This window comes from Papio anubis, chromosome 14, assembly GCF_008728515.1.
Source record: "Papio anubis isolate 15944 chromosome 14, Panubis1.0, whole genome shotgun sequence".
In the NCBI taxonomy this organism is placed as follows: domain Eukaryota; kingdom Metazoa; phylum Chordata; class Mammalia; order Primates; family Cercopithecidae; genus Papio; species Papio anubis.
The window spans coordinates 61,726,256-61,744,193 of NC_044989.1; the positions used below are offsets into that span (position 1 = coordinate 61,726,256).

At 38.2% G+C, this 17,938-nt stretch overlaps 1 protein-coding gene across 1 annotated transcript in view; it reads right to left on the reverse strand.

The window, feature by feature from the left end:
- Positions 1-17,938, reverse strand: part of USP34 (ubiquitin specific peptidase 34) — a 292,591-nt gene that overhangs the window by 164,006 nt on the left and 110,647 nt on the right. Inside the window, exons 11-15 of the mRNA XM_031655230.1 lie at positions 6,269-6,394; positions 5,955-6,084; positions 4,933-4,968; positions 4,115-4,245; positions 3,229-3,839 (exon numbers count right to left, since the gene is read on the reverse strand). Of these exons, the coding sequence (XP_031511090.1) occupies positions 3,229-3,839; positions 4,115-4,245; positions 4,933-4,968; positions 5,955-6,084; positions 6,269-6,394 (1,034 nt within the window). The remainder of the gene's footprint in view (positions 1-3,228; positions 3,840-4,114; positions 4,246-4,932; positions 4,969-5,954; positions 6,085-6,268; positions 6,395-17,938) is intronic.

Here is a 17,938-nt window from a genome sequence, read left to right on the forward strand (position 1 = left end):
TGAGAAAAGCTAAAATGAAAAATTAAATCATTACGTCTTGTGAGGTATGGAATGGGTACATGTGTCAAAATTAAGATCTTCAGTGTACCAAACTGAATATACTGCACCTCAGTTTTGTAACAAACTAATTCTTTGTCTTCATCATAAGCTGTGCTGGGGACAACTGTGAATGTTTCTATCTATAATGCCAGATAGTGAGCCAGTGGTTCTCAATTAGGGGTGAATTTAGGCCCCTGGGGGAAATCTAGAAATATCTAGAGATATTTTTGGATGTCAAAACTGAGGAGATGCTAGTGGAATCTAGAGATAAGGCTCAGGATACTGGCAAACATTCTGCAATGCACAGGACAACATTAACATTGCTAAATTCAAACCAAAAAAAATGTTCTGGCCCAAGGCTGGGCATGGTGGCTCACACCTGTAATTCCAGCACTTTGGGAGGCCGAGGCAGGCGGATCACTTGAGGTGAGCAGCTCAAGACCAGCCTGGCCAACATGGTGAAACCCCGTCTCTACTAAAAATACAAAAATTAGCTGGGGCATGGTGGCAAATGCCTATAATCCCAGCTACTCGGGAGGCTGAGGCAGGAGAATCACTTGAACCCAGGAGGTGGAGGTTGCAGTGAGCCAAGATCGTGCCACTGCACTCCAGCCTCAACAACAGACTGTAACGCTGTTTCAAAAAAAAAAAAAAAAATTATCTGGCCCAAAATGCCAATCTTTAAAAAACACTTCCTTAAACTCAGATGCATCAGTGGTAAGAATTAAAAAGCAAAGGAAATAAAGAAGTAATACGTATAGATATGTAGTTCACCTTAACAACTTAACTGAATTCTGGAAGATCTGACAAATTGTTGAGTATAGCAAAACTCAATCTGATAAAGGGCATATCCATGATTCACCATAAACTCACATACTATCACTTGTAATGACAATAATAAATATGCAGCTAACACTTAATGAGCACTTACTGTGTACCAATCACATTAGTTAGCCCAAGAAATCCTCACAATAAAACCATAAGATAGATATTACTGTGCCTATTTTATTTTTAGAGACAGAGTCTCATTCTATTGCCCAGGCTGGAGTGTAGTGGTGCAATCATAGCTCACTGCAGTCTTGATCTCCTGGACTCAAGCGATCCTTCCACCTCAGCCTCCCAATTATCTAGAACTACAGGTGTGTGCTACCATGCCTGGCAGGTTTTTTAAAATATTTTTGTAGAGACGGGCCCCCACTACATTGCCCAGGCTGATCTCAAACTCCTGGCCTCAAACAATCCTCCTGCCTTAGCCTCCAAAGCACTGGGATTATTGTTCTCATTTTATAGAAGAAAAAAATGAAAAATTAATTATTTTGCCCATCATAATACCATCAGTAAGTGACAGAATCACATATTTGGCATATTTCACAGATAACCAAAAAGTTTTATGATAGAGCTTATCCTTTTAAATACCCTAAAATTAGAAGATGTGTAAAATTTCCCTTTCTTCATCACAATTTAGGCATGTTTCCATAAGTACTCATATCTTTTTTAGGCATTTACTACAAGAAGTTCAAAATCTAATCCTGTGCTATCCAATATAATACTGACTAGCCATATGTGACCATTACACACATAAAACATGCCAGGAATAGGCTGGGTATAAGTGGCTCACACCTGTAATCCCAGAGCTTTGGGCTGAGGTGGAAGGACCATCTGAGGTCTTGGGTTCAAGACCAGCCTGGGCAACATAGCAATACCCTGTCTGTATAAAAAAAAAAATTAAGAATTAGCTAGGAGTGGCAACGCACACCTTAAGTCTCAAGCACTCAGAAAGCTGAGACAGGAGGATTGCTTGAGCCCAAGAGTTTAAGACTATGGTGAGCTATAATCACATCACTGCACCACAGCCTAGGTGACAAGAGTGAGACCCTGTCTCTTAATTAAAAAAAAAAAAAAAAGCCAGGCGCAGTGGCTCACACCTGTAATCCCAGCACTTTGGTAAGCCAAATCACAAGGTCAGGAGTTCGAGACCAGCCTGGCCAATATGGTAAAACCCCATCTCTACTAAAAATACAAAAATTAGCCAGGCATGGTACGGGGGGTACCTGTAGTCCCAGCTACTCGGGAGGCTAAGGCAGAAGAATTGCTTGAACCTGGGAGACGGAGGTTGCAGTGAGCTGAGATCGTGCCACTGCACTCCAGCCTGGACGACAGAGCAAGACTCCATCTCAAAAAAAAAAAAAAGGCCGGGCATGGTGTACACCTGTGATCCCAGCACTTTGGAAGGCCAAGGCGGGCGGATCACCTGAGGTCAGGAGTTCAAGATCAGCTTGGTCAACATGGTTAAACCCCATCTCTATTAAAAATACAAAAAAATTAGCCAGGCACAGTGATGGGTGCCTGTAATTCCAGCTACTCAGTAGGCTGAGGCACAAGAATTGCTTGAGCCTGGGAAGTGGAGGTTGCAGTGAGCCTAGATCGTGCCACTGCACTCCAGCCTGGGTATCAGAGCGAGACTCTGTCTCAAAGAAAAGAAGAAGAAGAAACTAAATAAACATTTTAAAGAATTAAAAGGTGGCCGGTCTAAATTGAGAAGTGCTATAAGTATAAAACACGCACTTAATATTGAAGACTTGGTAAGAAAAAAAGGAAGGAAATACGTTACTAATTTTTATACTTATTACACGTGGAAATGGCATTGCAGATATTATTGGTTTAACATGATTAAAATTAGCAACCTGGTTTATTGTTGTTGTTGTTTTGTTTTTGAGTCTCACTCTGTTGCCCAGGCTGGAGTGCAGCGGCACGATCTCGGCTCACTGCAACCTCCACCTCCCAGGTTCAAGCAATTCTCCTGCCTCAGCCTCCCAAGTAGCTGGGATTACAGGCGTGCACCACCATGCCTGGCGAATTTGACTATTTTTAGTAGAGATGGGGTTTCACCATGTTGTTAAGGCTGGTCTCAAACTCCTGACCTCAAGTGATCCACCTGCCTGGCCTCCTAAAGTGCTGGGATTACAGGTGTGAGCCACCGCGCCTGGCCAACAACCTGCTTCATTTTGTGTTTTTAAATGTGCCCAATAGAAAACTTGAAATTATCTATTTGTAGCTTTACATTAATACTTTGCACTATACTACTAATGAATAGCACTAATACAGAATAAACTGCAATTGAATAAACATAGGATATACTACTTCCCTAAAGGAAATACGAACTGAATATTTATTTTGAAGTAGGCTTACCCATCGTGGTGGTGGTGATGGTGGTGGTGGTGGTGGTGATGCTGTGGACCAATAAATTGTCGACAATTAAATAATTCATTCCCAATAGTCTCCCCAAGAAAGTCCCCAGTTCGCGTGATACAAGACTCCTGAGACCCTTGTGCTATATGAGTAGCATTCATTTCCCCTGAAATATCGTGTTCTGGGTCTTCAGAGTGTGAACAAGCATCCAGCATTCGCATTCGATTATCTACTGACGGCAATGATTCGGTGTTAAAAACCAGGTCCTTTCCTGTTCCGCTGCTCGTCCCATTTCTTTCTGACGTGCCTTGGGAGTCCCCCAGGCAAATGCCTGCTTGACTCTCTAACTTTCTATTCCGAAGATCTGCACCACAACTGCTTTTGGGAGGATTATGACCATGATCGTCATCTTCATCTTCTTCTTTGAGGGCTTCAATATCTGCAATGTCTTCTGACTGTACCTCACTGCCAGGGCTCCCAGCTGAATGGCTTGCATGGCTAGAATTGACCTCATTGCTAGATCCATCACTATGCCCACTACTGCTACCAGGACCACTGCTTCCATCTTCACCACTGTTGGCAGTTTCATCAGAACTTCCCTGCATGGATTCCTTTATTTTGAAACAAACAGATTTAAATAATTATTTAAACCAATAAGAAAAAAGGTAACCAACATTAATAAACTGTACTTTTTAAAAACGCTGTCAGTCTTGTTATACCCCTTTGAACAATACAAAATGGAATTAAAAACTCAACGGACATCAAAAATATTATGTAAAGGAGAGGACAAGCCGGAACATGAATTATGTATATATACCCAATTCAAATGATAAACATGCCAGAAAGCCAAAAAAGCCTTTAAAAGAAGAAAAACCTATTTTCATACCTCTGTGTCTGAAAGTCGTTGTTGCACATGTTTGGTTCTATTAATAAGCTGCTCATCCATTTCAATGTCACTACCTCCACTTTGATGTGTATCGCTATTATCACTGCTTTGAGGACTAGCTGCAGGTGACCCTATATAAAATACATTTTTTATTTTTACTTCTAATTTATATTAACATGGACTTAACAAAATGACATTATCATCTGACTCCTTGACCTAGTTACCAAAGTTTTACACTAAGTAGCCAAAAATAAAATCTCTAAATATGTTAACATTTGCTCATGATTTCTAAAAATGTAATAGATTTCAATTAAAAGTCAAGATGTTTATAGTTTTAAGAAAAATGGGTGGCCGGGCACGGTGGCTCAAGCCTGTAATCCCAGCACTTTGGGAGGCCGAGGCGGGCGGATCACGAGGTCAGGAGATCGAGACCATCCTGGCAAACACGGTGAAACCCCGTCTCTACTAAAAAAAATACAAAAAACTAGCCGGGCGAGGTGGCGGACGCCTGTAGCCCCAGCTACTCCTGAGGCTGAGGCAGGAGAGTGGCGTGAACCCGGGAGGCGGAGCTTGCAGTGAGCCGAGATCCTGCCACTGCACTCCAGCCCGGGCAGCAAGCGAGACTCCGTCTCAAAAAAGAAAAGAAAAAAAAAAAAGAAAAGAAAAATGGGTAACACGAATATGTTAAAGGTTTACATCTCCTCAAAATGAACTTTATGACTGATACAAATATATCATTATATAAAATCAATGAACTCTAGAAAATCACTAAAACAAAACTAAGTCATGTTGCCATGAATTTCTAACGCTCAACTTACAAGGTGATGGAGCTGTTCTTCTGAGCTCTTCTTCCTCTGAAGGAAAAGGAAAAAACAAGAGAAAAACATTCTAAGTGACTGAGCTTCTTTGAGACAGTGTATCAGTTGTTTATATTGTTTAATCAACAAGATACAGGCAGAGAAACTTGCAATAAGGTCAAGTCTCCGCCACCTGCAGTAGTTGTTGGGGGTGCCTGCACAGAAAAGCCTAAGAGAAGGGTAGTATATGTTGCCAGGAGACAAAAACTGAGTTCAAGTAACGTTTCAGAAAGCCCTTAAAAGCTATATATGTAAAAAAAAAAAAAAAAAATACCCACTGGCCGGGCGCAGTGGCTCATGCCTGTAACCCCAGCACTTTGGGAGGCCAAGGCAGGCGAATCACGAGGTCAGGAGATCGAGACCATCCTGGCTAACATGGTGAAACCCCGTCTCTACTAAAAATACAAAAAAATTAGCCAGGCGTGGTGGCGGGCGCCTCTAGTCCCAGCTACAAGGGAGGCTGAGGCAGGAGAATGACCTGAACCCAGGAGGCAGAGCTTGCACTGAGCCAAGATCACGCCACTGCACTCCAGCCTGGGCAACAGAGCAAGGCTCCATCTCAAAAACAAAACAAAACAAAATCAAAAAAACAAAACAAAACCAAAAAAAACCCACAAAGCACCTGACATGGCAGAAAACTTTAAAGCAGAAAACACAGAAAGATAACTGAATCATTATGTTCTACTCTTAAATTTTTAAAACAAAACTTGTTTACAAAACGAAATCCCCAAAGCTTTTGTTTAAAAAAAAGATAACCAAAGCTGAGAAAATCCAGTAACTACAAAGACTTCATCACTATCCTTCACTTAAAAGGTAAACCAAAACACGAACTAATCACAGTATTAATCCTTTTATATGTACTCTTCCACCCATCCCACACTTATTTTAAAATAAAGATTGAACTGAATGTATAAGCAGAAAATACTTCAAATCGGAATGAGAAGCTCTCAACAATTTCCTTCAAAATACATGACACTACTAACCTTTCTTATTTCCAATGGGAATATTAGTATTTAATAAAGATGCAAAAGAACTCTGTTTAGATAACTGAGCCTTAGCTGCTAGTGCATTATTCCACAGTGCTTTAATTAACATGGATGCCAAGTACAACGTCTAAAAAAAGAGAGGGAGAGATTAAAGTTGGAGAATTCCAGGCAACACTAACAAATTTAATATCCTTTTTGTCACACTGAAATGCCAAGCCAATAAAATGAAAGTTAAATTATCTGAATCACAAAGAAATTTTCACTTTACGAGAAAAAAAAAAAAAACTATCATTATGTTTTGAATGTATTACCTGTTCAGTATGAACACTTGGCTCAAGAGCTGAGACCAGATTAAGTAGATGTCTAAGTGGTACCGGATCCAAATTCTTGATGAGTGAAGGAAATAAGTCATGTATATACCGACTACAATGTTTCAACTAGAAAATCAAGTTAGAGAGAATGGTCAAAAATAATTGCCCAATACATGTAGATTACCTGATATAAAGACAGCTTGAAAGTCAAAAATTTGGCCAGTACACTAATATTTTTTAATATAATGGTAAAATGCTAATTATCCAAGATGAGGAACGGCAGTGCATAAAAGAGCAAAAATAAATTCACCTGAACAGAAATTAAACTTAACCAAACAAACGACAAGCTGAATTGCCTAATTACAAGAGGGAAGGCTGGGTGTGGTGGCTGATGTCTGTAATTCCAATACTTTGGGAGGTTGAGCTGGCAGGACAGCTTGAGCCCAGGAGTCTCAGATCAGCCTGGGCAACATAGCGAGACCTCACCTCTATAAAAAATACATTTTAAAATTAGCTGGGTGCTGAGGTGCACACCTGTGGTCCCAGCTACATAGGCGGCTATGGTGGAAGATCTCTTGATACCAAAGGAATTAATTTACATGTCATAATACAAAAATAAATAGTAAATTAAAATACAAATAAGACAACAAATTACATTTAGGAGAAAAAAGTAAATTATCACAACTATGCCAGATTTCTCTTATTAAATCTTTATAAAGTATTTATATAATGCTTTTATTTCACTAGAGTACACAACAGAAACCCTGACAAAGATCTACGAAATAATAAACCATGAGATACAAAGACTTCTTTGTTATAATAAACACAAACATGTAAATTCATGGACAATACAATATTTATGAAGATATAAAAACTAAATATTACATCATGTAAAATAAAAGCATTTTACAGCCATCAAGTTGCTAACTACTAAATCAAGATAAGGTAATAAACAGAAGATTAGACAAGTAATTCCCAATTTGAGGGCTGTCAAGTGTAAAGTTTCCTACTTTTAATACATAAAAAGTCTATTAAAATATAGATTTTATTCAAAAACACTGATTTTTATATTTTGTAGGCATACACATGAATTCTCTTCTGCTGCTTCTCTTTCAGGGTAAATATGCATAACCTAATACTGAAATATAAGGTGAAATACATGTAAGAAAACCTAATACTGGAGGAATTCTATCTTGGTGAGGTTTCTTATAAACTACACTACGTGCTTCTACTACTATTTACTTTAACATCATTAGATATTCATTTAAAAAACAATGGTAGTACTTCAATACTACAAACAGTATTTGATTTTAAGGAGAAGTGAATACCAATAAGTTTAACACTTTTATAGGTCTTGACTAAGAATGTTCATTTAAATATGGTATTAAATAACATTACAGATTAAAATATACAGGTTAAGTATCCCCTATCTGAAATGCTTGGAAGCAGAAGTGTTTCAGATTTTGGATTTTTCCACACTTTGGATTATCTGCATTATATACTTACCAGTTGAAGATCTCTAATTCAAAACTCCAAAATCTGAAATGTTCCAATGAGTACTTCCTTTGAGCACCATGTTGGCACTCAGATCTCAAACTTCGTAGCAGTTCAAATTTTAGAGTTTTGGATTAGGAATTCTCGATCTGTACTAACAGTTTTCTCTACTTTTTGCCAACAAGTAACTCATATATAGTTTTTCTACTTAAAACATGATAAACACACATATATACATGTTTTTATATATATATGTATATAAACCATATATACTACACGTAATGTATAATAAACTTTTGATTTTCTGCCAATTTAACCATTAATATAATGAAATTTCCATAATATACTTAATTTTGATAATCAAATATCTTGTTGGGGTTTTGAGGGATTAATCTGCCACTTGGTTATTTTGTTTTGTTTTATATAGAGAGATGAAGTCTCATGATATTGCCCAGTCTAATTTTAAAACGCCTAAGCTCAAGTGATCCTCTTGCCTCAGCCTCCCCAAGTGTTGAAATTATAGGAATGAGGCACTGAGCTCATTTCTAAGTAACAAGATCCTTGAGAAAAAAAAAAATCATAAAATCCTGTAACTGAGGTAAAAAAAAAAAAAAAAAAAAACACTCTTTCAAATGTGTACATTATTTAATTCCAAAATACAGAAAAAGTATTAAGAATGCGTGGTGGTGGCAGCAGCAGAGGAGGAGGAGGAAGAGGACAAAGAGGAGGAGGATAAGGAAGATGAAGAAACAAAGGATGATGAAGAAGACAAAGAAGAAAGACGAAAACAAAGACAATGAAGATGAAACAGAAAAGGATATCAGGGAAGATGGGAGAATAGAAAACGCCAGGAATCTATTTCTATACCAAGACAAAAAACTGTACTAGCCAAATCAGATGTAAGTATCCTGGAACTCCAGAGTCAATCTGAATTTCTATACTTACCAATTTCAGCCTCCAATGCCATAGCTGCTACTGCTACCCATTTCTGACACACATACTCCCAACCCACCCATGCAATGACAGGCAGCTATGGAGACGGCAATACAGGTTTCTGGTACAGTTTCTGGACACAGGTGGGCAGTAAGAACCACGTCCCCCAACATTAAGATTCTCTATTCTGACAGCTAGCTGATTGCTAATTCTGACTGATAAAGTGCAGGCACTGAGGCTGGCTGCCATTGTTTCAACACAAATCACCTGAAATGATTACTAGACGTCTTAGAGTTGTACTTGTTTTTTGGGGAACAAAACCAAAAAGGAAACAACAAAAAGTCCACAGAAAATACACCTGAAGTCCACCTGTTGCACTTCCTAGATGAATTTTTTTTTTGAGACAGTCTTGCTCTGTTACCCAGGCTGGAGTGCGGTGGTGCGATCTCAGCTCACTGCAACCAGCACCTCCCAGGTTCAAGTGATTCTGCTGCCTCAGCCTCCCGAGCAGCTGGACCATAGGCGTGCGCCACCACACCTGGCTAATTCTGTGGGGTTTTTTGTTTTGTTTTTGTATTTTTAGTGAAGACAGCGTTTCGCCATGTTGGCCAGGCTGGTCTTGAACTTCTGACCTCAAGTGATCCACCTGCCTCGGCCTCCCAAAGTGCTACAATTACAGGTGTGAGCCACCAAGCCCAGCCACTAGACAAAGATTTTAAATAACTTTATCTCCAAGATAATAAAAGAGTAAAGACAGGAAAACACTGCATGAACAAAATGAGAATATCAGCAAAGGAACAGAAATTATAAAAAGGAACCAAAAAGAAATTATGGAAATGAAAAGCGCAAGAACAGAAAGGAACAATGCAGTTCACTACACAAGGATTCAAAGGCAGCTCTGAGCAAGCAGGAAAAAGAATCAGCATACCTGAAAGTAGGACAACTGAAATTATCAAGTCTGAGGAAAAGAAGAAAAATGAATAGCCTAAAGGACCTGTGGGATACCATGAAGCAGAGCAACACATTCATTTTGGAAATCCTAGAATGCAAAGAAAAATGGAAAGACAGAATACTTAAATAACTAAATACAACCCAATCTGATGAAAGATATGAATCTACAAATCCAAGATGTTCAACAAACTCCAAGGATACACTCAAAAAGACCTCTATCGATACACAATGCAATCAGAATACAGGAAGCCAAAGACGAAAATCTCAAAAACCACAAGTAACTTGTTGCATACAAGAGATCCTCAGTAAGATTATCAGCGAATTGCTCTTCCAAAAACTTAGAGGCCAGAAGCAATGAGTTGATATATTCAAAAGGCTAAAATAAAAATCTTGCAATAAGAATTTTAAATTCAGCAAAACTGTCCTTCAAAAATTAGGGCTGAAATTAAGACATTCACAGAAAAAAGCTAAAGGAGTTTGTGACACTTATACCTGCCCCATAAAAATTGCTAAAAGGCAGTTTCCCAGTGTGCTTCCAGCCACTAAATGGGAGAAGAGGACACAAGATGGTAGCAGCCACAAACTCTAGCTCCAGCCTCCCACCGCTGCTCAATGACCTGGTTAGCACTGGGGCAGCCAGAGCTGAAATGACTTGGCTGAGCTAGCCTGAGTTGAAAGGGTGGCTCTTTTTTCACAGCCGGCCAAATGACTCACAAAACCTAGAATGCTTGAGGAAAAAGTGCTCACTATGTTGGGTTGGGCAACATGTGGAGGAACTGAAAGCCTGGAGCCTGGGCCCAGGAATTGAGGAAATGTGAGGCTGGGGCTCAGACATGCTCACATTGAGGCAGACCCTTGGGTGATCAGCTAGTTGCCAGAGTGCTTCAAGGACCTTGGCCCCAAGCTCACCTCCAACTCCTGGGTACTTGGTGCTCTCATGGAGCACTGTACCATGCCCCATACTATATAAGCTTGCTGGGACCAGCCCAATCTCAAGAGCCCCACAGCCCTCTATTGTTGCTGTATCCCCCATGGGGCACCTGTCTGTCTCCTGCAGGACAGGCACTCCCCGAGGAGAGGGACAGCAGCAATGAACTATCTCTGCGTTCTCTGACCAGCATGAAACCAGCACAAACAGGCACTAGTAATTGTTGGAAAGAACCCTTTTCATGTGCTCAAAAGTTCTGGGGAATAACGGAATGATTTAATTTGGTCTTTGAGTAGGGTACAAGATGAATAAATATGAATTGTCTTGCAAAGAGAAAAAAAACGAGACAAATGCTAACAAGAGTCCTTCCAGTTGAAATAAGATATCTGATAAATACATAGGCAATTATTACAGACAGTATTGAAATTTTAGTTTATAACTCTACTTTTTATTTTTCACATGATTTAAAAAACAAATACAAAGAATTATTATTAACCTGCCTTACTGGGCACACAACATACCAAGCTGCAATTTGTGACAGCAGTAATAAAAATGGAGGGATGGAGTTATTAGGAGCAGAGTTTTTACATGGCATTGAAGTTAAGCTGGTATAAATTGAAATTAGACTGTTATACCTTTAGGATGTTAAATGTAATCTCCATATTAAATACAAAAGAAAATTAAAAGGAAATCAAACTGTTTCACTACAAAAAACAAACAAAAAAAACAACAACAAAAACACCACCACCAAAACAACTAAACATACAAAAAAGGCAGTAATGGAAGAAAGGAGGGAGAAAACCACGATAAGACATAGAGAAAAGAAAAGGCAAAATAACACAAGTTTGTCCCTCTTCATGAGTATTTTAAATGCAAATGGTTTAACTCTCCAATCAAAAGAAAAAGACAGAATTGATATTTTTCAAAAACTTGATCCAATTGTCTTTAAGAGGTTTGCTTTATATCCAAAGACACAAAAAGGTTGAATGTGAAAGGACAGAAAAAGATATTCCATGCAAACAGCAAGCAAAAGCAAGCTGGGCTGGCTATACTAATATCAAATAAGATACAATTTAAATTGTAAAAAGGTTACCAGAAAAAACAAATGGAATTATCATTTAATCCAGTAATCTGATTCCCAGGTATATGTCTAAAAGAATTCAAAGCAAGATATCAGAGAGGTATCTGTATTCCCATGATCACTACAGCGTTATTCCTAACAGCCAGGATGTAAAAGCAGCCAAATGTCCATCAACAGATGAAAGAACAAAAAAAAAAAAAAAAAAAAAAAAAAAGTGCTACAGGCCAGGCATGGTGGCTCATGCCTGTAATCCCAGCACTTTGGGAGGCCAAGACAGGTGGATCACTTGAGCCCAGGAGCTGAAAACTAGCCGGGTCAACGTGGCAAAACCCTGTCTCTACTAAAAAAATACAAAACTTAGCCAGGCATGGTGGGCATGTGCCCATAGTCCCATCTACTTCAGAGGCTGAAGTGGGAGGATGGCTTAAGCCTGGAACGTCAAGGTTGCAGTGAGCCATAATTGTGCCACAGCACTCCAGCCTGGGTGAAAGAACAAGACCGTGTCTCCAAGAAAAGTGTGTGTGTGTGTGTATATGTGTGTGTGTGTGTGTGTGTGTGTGTGTACGCGCACAATCCAGTATTCATCCTTAAAAAGGAAGAAAATGCTGACACATGCCACAACACAGATGAATGTTGAAGAGATTAGGCTGAGTGAAAAAGCCAGTCACAAAAGGACAAATATTTAATGATTCCACTTATATCAGAAACCTAGGGTACTCAAAATCATGGAAACACAAAGTAGGATAGAGGTTACCCAAGGCTGATGAGAGGGGGAAATGAGGAGTTGTTGTTCAATGGGTATAGAGTTTCAGTTTTGCAATGTAAGTTCTACAGATCTATTACACAATGTGAATAGACTTAACACTAGTGAACTACACACTTAAAAATGATCAAAGGGGATAAACTGTATTTTTTTCAAACCACAGTTTATCTTTCAGAAGTTTACCAAAGATAAAGAAAAACTTTAGTAATAAAATATTCAAAATACCAAGAAGATATGATCATAAACATTATGAAGACTGGAAGAAATAGAGAAATAAAAAGTTTCACAATAATAGTTGGAGACTTCAATATCCAATTTTCAATAAAGAGAATAACCATAAACAAGGACATAGAGAATCTGAATAACACAATAAGCCAAATAGACCTAGGAGGCATATACAGAGCACTTCATACAACAGCAGCAGAAAACACATTTTTTTCAAATGTGTGGGACATGTTCCAAGATAGACTGGATGCTAGACCACAAGTCTCAACAGATATTAAAATACAGATAATCATACTAAAATGTTTCTCTACCCACAGCAGGAAGAAGCTAAAAATCAGTATCAGAAGAAAAACTGGAAAGCTCACAAATTTGTAGAAATTAACACATTCAAACAGCCAAAGGATCAAAAAAGGAATCACAAGGGAAATTAGAAAATATTTACAGATAAAATACAACAGAAAATAGAATGCAGAAAGAACAATGTTCAGAAGAAAATTTATACATGAAAACTTATATTTACAAATGTAAATGTGAATTTAAAAAAAATCTCAATTCAATAACCAAACTTCACAACTTAGGGAAGGAACTACAAGAGAAATAATTAAACCTAAAGCTAGTAGAAGGAAGACAATGATCAGAGATAAATAAAATAAAGAATATGAAAATAGTAGAGAAAGCTGGTCAGATGCAGTTCATGCCTGTTGTAATACTCTCAATTTGAGAGGCCAAGGAGGGAAGACTGTTTTACACCAGAAGTTCAAGACCAACCTGAGCAACACAGTGAAATCCTTTCTCTACAAAAAATATTTAAAAATTAGCCAGGAGTGATGGCACAAGCCTGTAGTCCTAGCTCCTTGAGAGGCTAAGGCAGAAGGACTGCCTGAGCCCAGGAGGTTAAGATTACAGCACTGCACTCCAGCTTGGGCAACAGAGCAAGAAATTCTCTCTTTAAAAAACAGTAAGAATGGGCCAGGCACAGTGGCTCACATCTGTAATCCCAGTACTTTGGGAGGCCAAGGCAGGTGGATCACATGAGGTTGTGAGTTTGAGACCTGCCTGGCTAAAATGGCGAAATCCTGTGTCTACTAAAAATACAAAAAATTTGGTGAGTGTGGTGCACATGACTGTAGTCCCAGCTACTGAGGAGGCTGAGACAGGAGAATCACTTGAACCTGGGAGGCGGAGGCTGCAGTGAACCAAGATCACACCACGGCACTCCAGCCTGGGCAAGACAGACAGCTATTCCGTATCAAAAAAGAAAAAAAGTCAGTTAATAGAGAAAACTAATAAAACCAAAGGAGGGTTTGTTAAAGGACTTTATCAACGACAACCCTTTAGTTAGATTATGGGGGGAAAAAAACACAAAGAACTAAAAGCTGCAACGAAAATGAGGGCATTCATACTAAACTTACAGTTCTAAAAAAATTATGAGATATTATAACTAATTGTACACCAGAAAATTAGACAACCTGTGAGACTCCTTTCATGACAAAAACTCTCAGAAAACTAGAAGAAAAAAAATCCTCAACATGACAAGGGGTACTTACAAAAAACCCACAGGCAATATCATACTTATGATGAATGACGTATTTCCCCCTAAGATCAGAACAAGACAAGGATGCCCATATTTACTACCGCTACTTAACACTGTACTGAAGTTCTAGCCAGAGCTATTAGACAAAAGAATGAAAGGCATTCAAATGAGAAAGGAAGATCTAAAACTATCTCTGACTGCAAATGACATACTCATATATATAGAAAATCCTAAAGAATATACAGAAGAACTACTAACCTGAGAAGCAAATTCAAAAAGTTGCAAGGAACAAGGTCAAAATGCAAAAATCAGCTATATTTCTATACACTAGAAATGAACAATCTGAAAAGAAAATTAAGAAAGTAACAGAATTTTCAATAGCATCTAAAAGAATACTTAGGAACAAATCTAACCAAAGAAGGTAAAGTTTTGTATACTGAAGACTACAAAACACTGCTAAAATAAATTAAAAACCTAAAGAGAAAGACATTCATGTTAATGGATAGGAAGACTTATATTGTTAAGATATTAATATTGTCTCCAAAGTGATCCACAGAGTCAATGCAATACCTATTCTTTTTTACAAAACCGGAAAAACTGGTCCTCAAATTCATACAGAATTGCAAGGGACTCTAAATAGCCAACAGTCTGAAAAAGATGACTTTGAAACCTGCAAAAAGGAAAAAAAGAAATAACAAAAAGCAACAGTAGTAATTAAACAGTATGGTACTGACGTAAGGACACACATGTAGGCCAATGGAGTAGAATGAAGATCCCAAAAATAAACATTCACATGAAAAAGGTCAACTGACTTTCAACCAAGGTTGCCAAGACCATTTAATGGGGGAAAGGACAGTTTTTTCAACAAACGGTGTTACGAAAACTGATTATTTACATGTAAAAAGAATAAAGTTTAATCTTTACTTTACACCATATATAACAACTCAAAGCACATCAAATACTTAAACTTAAAAGAAAAATCTTTTAAAAAACCCTTAGAAGAAAAAGGTAAGGATTGTAATCTTCATGACTTTGGATTTTAAAATTATTTCATGGGTATGACACCAAAAATAGTCAACAATAACAACAAAGATACGTTAGACTTCATCAAAATTAAAAACTTTTGTGTATCAAAGGACACTAAAAGAATGAAAATAAACCATAGATCACACGGCAAAAAATAAAGAAGCATCTGACAAAATTCAACATTCATTCATAATAAAAAGGCTGAAAAGAATAGGCATAGAAGGAACTTACCTCAACATAAGGGAGGCCATATATGAAAAGCCTACAGTTTTGTTTTCGTTTTTTTTGTTTTTTTGGGGGGCCAGAGTCTCACTCTGTCACACAGCCTAAAGTGCAATGGTGCGATCTTGGCTCACTGCAACCTCTGCCTCCCAGGTTGAAGCAATTCTCCTCCCAAGTAGCCTCCCAAGTAGCTGGGACTACAGGCGCCCACCACCACACCCGGCTAATTTTTGTATTTTTAGTAGATATGGGGTTTCACTATGTTGGCCAGGCTGGTCCCGAACTCCTGACCTCGTGATCCACCTGCCTCGGATTCCCAAAATGCTGGGATAACAGGTGTTAGCCAGCATGCCTACCAGCTTTTCTTTGATATATAAAGCACATAAACAATAGCATAATCAATAGGGAAAAACTGAAAGCTTTTCCTCTAAGATCTGGGATAGGCAAGGACCCCCAGTATCACCACTCCTATTCAATTTAATACTGAAATTCCAAGAGAGGACTTAAGGAATAAAAGGACTCCACAAAGAAAACAGGAAGAAAAATTATCTTTTTACAAATGATCATATATATGTAGAAAAACGTTACGACTCCACAACAACAAAAAACTGTTAGAACTAATAGTGAATACAGTAGGGTTGCTGGATCCAAATTAACATACAAAAACCAGTGGCATTTCTAAGCACAAACAGGCTATCTGAAAAGGCAATTAAGAAAACAGTCCCATTTACCACAGCAACAAAAGCATTTTATAATATTTAGAAATAAACTTAGCCAAATAAGTAAAAGAGTTGTACACTGAAAATTATAAAACACTGAAGAAAATTAAGGAAGACACAGATAAATAAAAAGACATTCCAACATTCATGCACTGAAAGAAAAATACCATTAAAAGTCCATACTACCCAAAGTGATCTATAGAGTCGACACAATCCCTATCAAAATCTCAATGGCAGTCTTTTGTTTCAAGACAGGGTCTCACTTTGTCAGCCAGGCTGGAGTACAGTGGCACGATCTTGGCTCATTGCAGCCTCAACGTCCTGGGCCCAAGCAATCCTCCACCTCGGCCTCCCGAGTAGCTGGGACTACAGGGACGTACCACCATGTCCAACTAGTTTTTAGTATTTTTGGTAGAGACAGGGTTTCAGCATGCTGCCCAGGCTAGACGCGAACTTCTGAGCTCAAGCTATCCACCCTCCTTGGCCTGCCCAAAATGCTGGGATTAATAGGCGTGCGCTACCACACCCGGCCTCAAAGGCATCCCTTACAAAAATAGAAAAAACAATCCTGAAATTCATACAGAACCACAAAAGGCCCCAAATAGCAAAAAACAATCTTGAGTAAGAATACAGCTGGAGGTATCACACTTTTTAATTCCAAAATGCACTACATGACTACAGTAATCAAAACAATATGAGCCAGGTGCAGTGGCTCACACATGTAATCTCAACATTCTGGGAGGCTGAGGCAGGAGGATTGCTTGAGGCCAGAAGTTTGAGACCTGCCTGGTCAACAGAGCAAGACCCAGTCTCTATAAAACAACTTACAAAAATTAAAAATTAGCTGGGCATGGTGGCATGCTCTTGTAGTCCTAGCTATTTTGAGAAGCTGAGGCAGGAAGATCACCTCAGTGCAGGAAGTTGAGGCTGTAATGAGCTATGACTGAATCACTGCACTCCAACCTGGACAACAGAGCAAGACCCTGTACATTAAAAATATATATTATATATGGTACTGGCATAAAAATAGACATATGAACCCACAGAACGAATAAAAACCCCAGAAATAAATCCATGCATCTACAATCAACTGATCTTCCAGAAGGATGCCAAGAACATGTGATAGGGAAAGGACAGTCCCTTTAACAAAAGGTGATGGAAAAACCTGATATCCACATACAGAATGAAATTGGATCCTTATCTTATACCACATACAAAAATGAACTCAAAATGAATTAAAAACTTCAAAGTACATTTAAGACCTGAAATTGTAAAACTACTAGAAGGTGACATAGGTAAAAAGCTTCTTGACAATGGTCTAGGAAATAATTTTTTTGACAGGAACTATTAGCATAGGCAACATAAGCCAAAATATACAATTGAGATTTTATCAAAACCAACAAGCTTCTGCACAGCAAAGGAAACAATCAGAGTGAAAAGGCAACCTACAGAATGAAAGAAAATATTTACAAACCATGTATTTGATTAGGGGTTAATATTCAGAATATTTAAGAAACTCGTACAACTTAATAGCAAAAAAATAAAAATAAAAATAAAAAATAAAAAAATAACCCTATGTAGCGCAAAGAGAATAGACATTTCTCAAAAAAAAGACATACAAATAGCCAACAGGTATAAAAGCTGCTCAATATTACTAATCATGAGAGAAACACAAATCAAAAGCATGAGATATTATCTCACACCTACGTTGTAACAGCTATTATCAAAAGGACAAAAGATAAATGTTAGCAAGAATGTGGAGAAATGGGAATCCTTATACACTGTTGGTGGGAA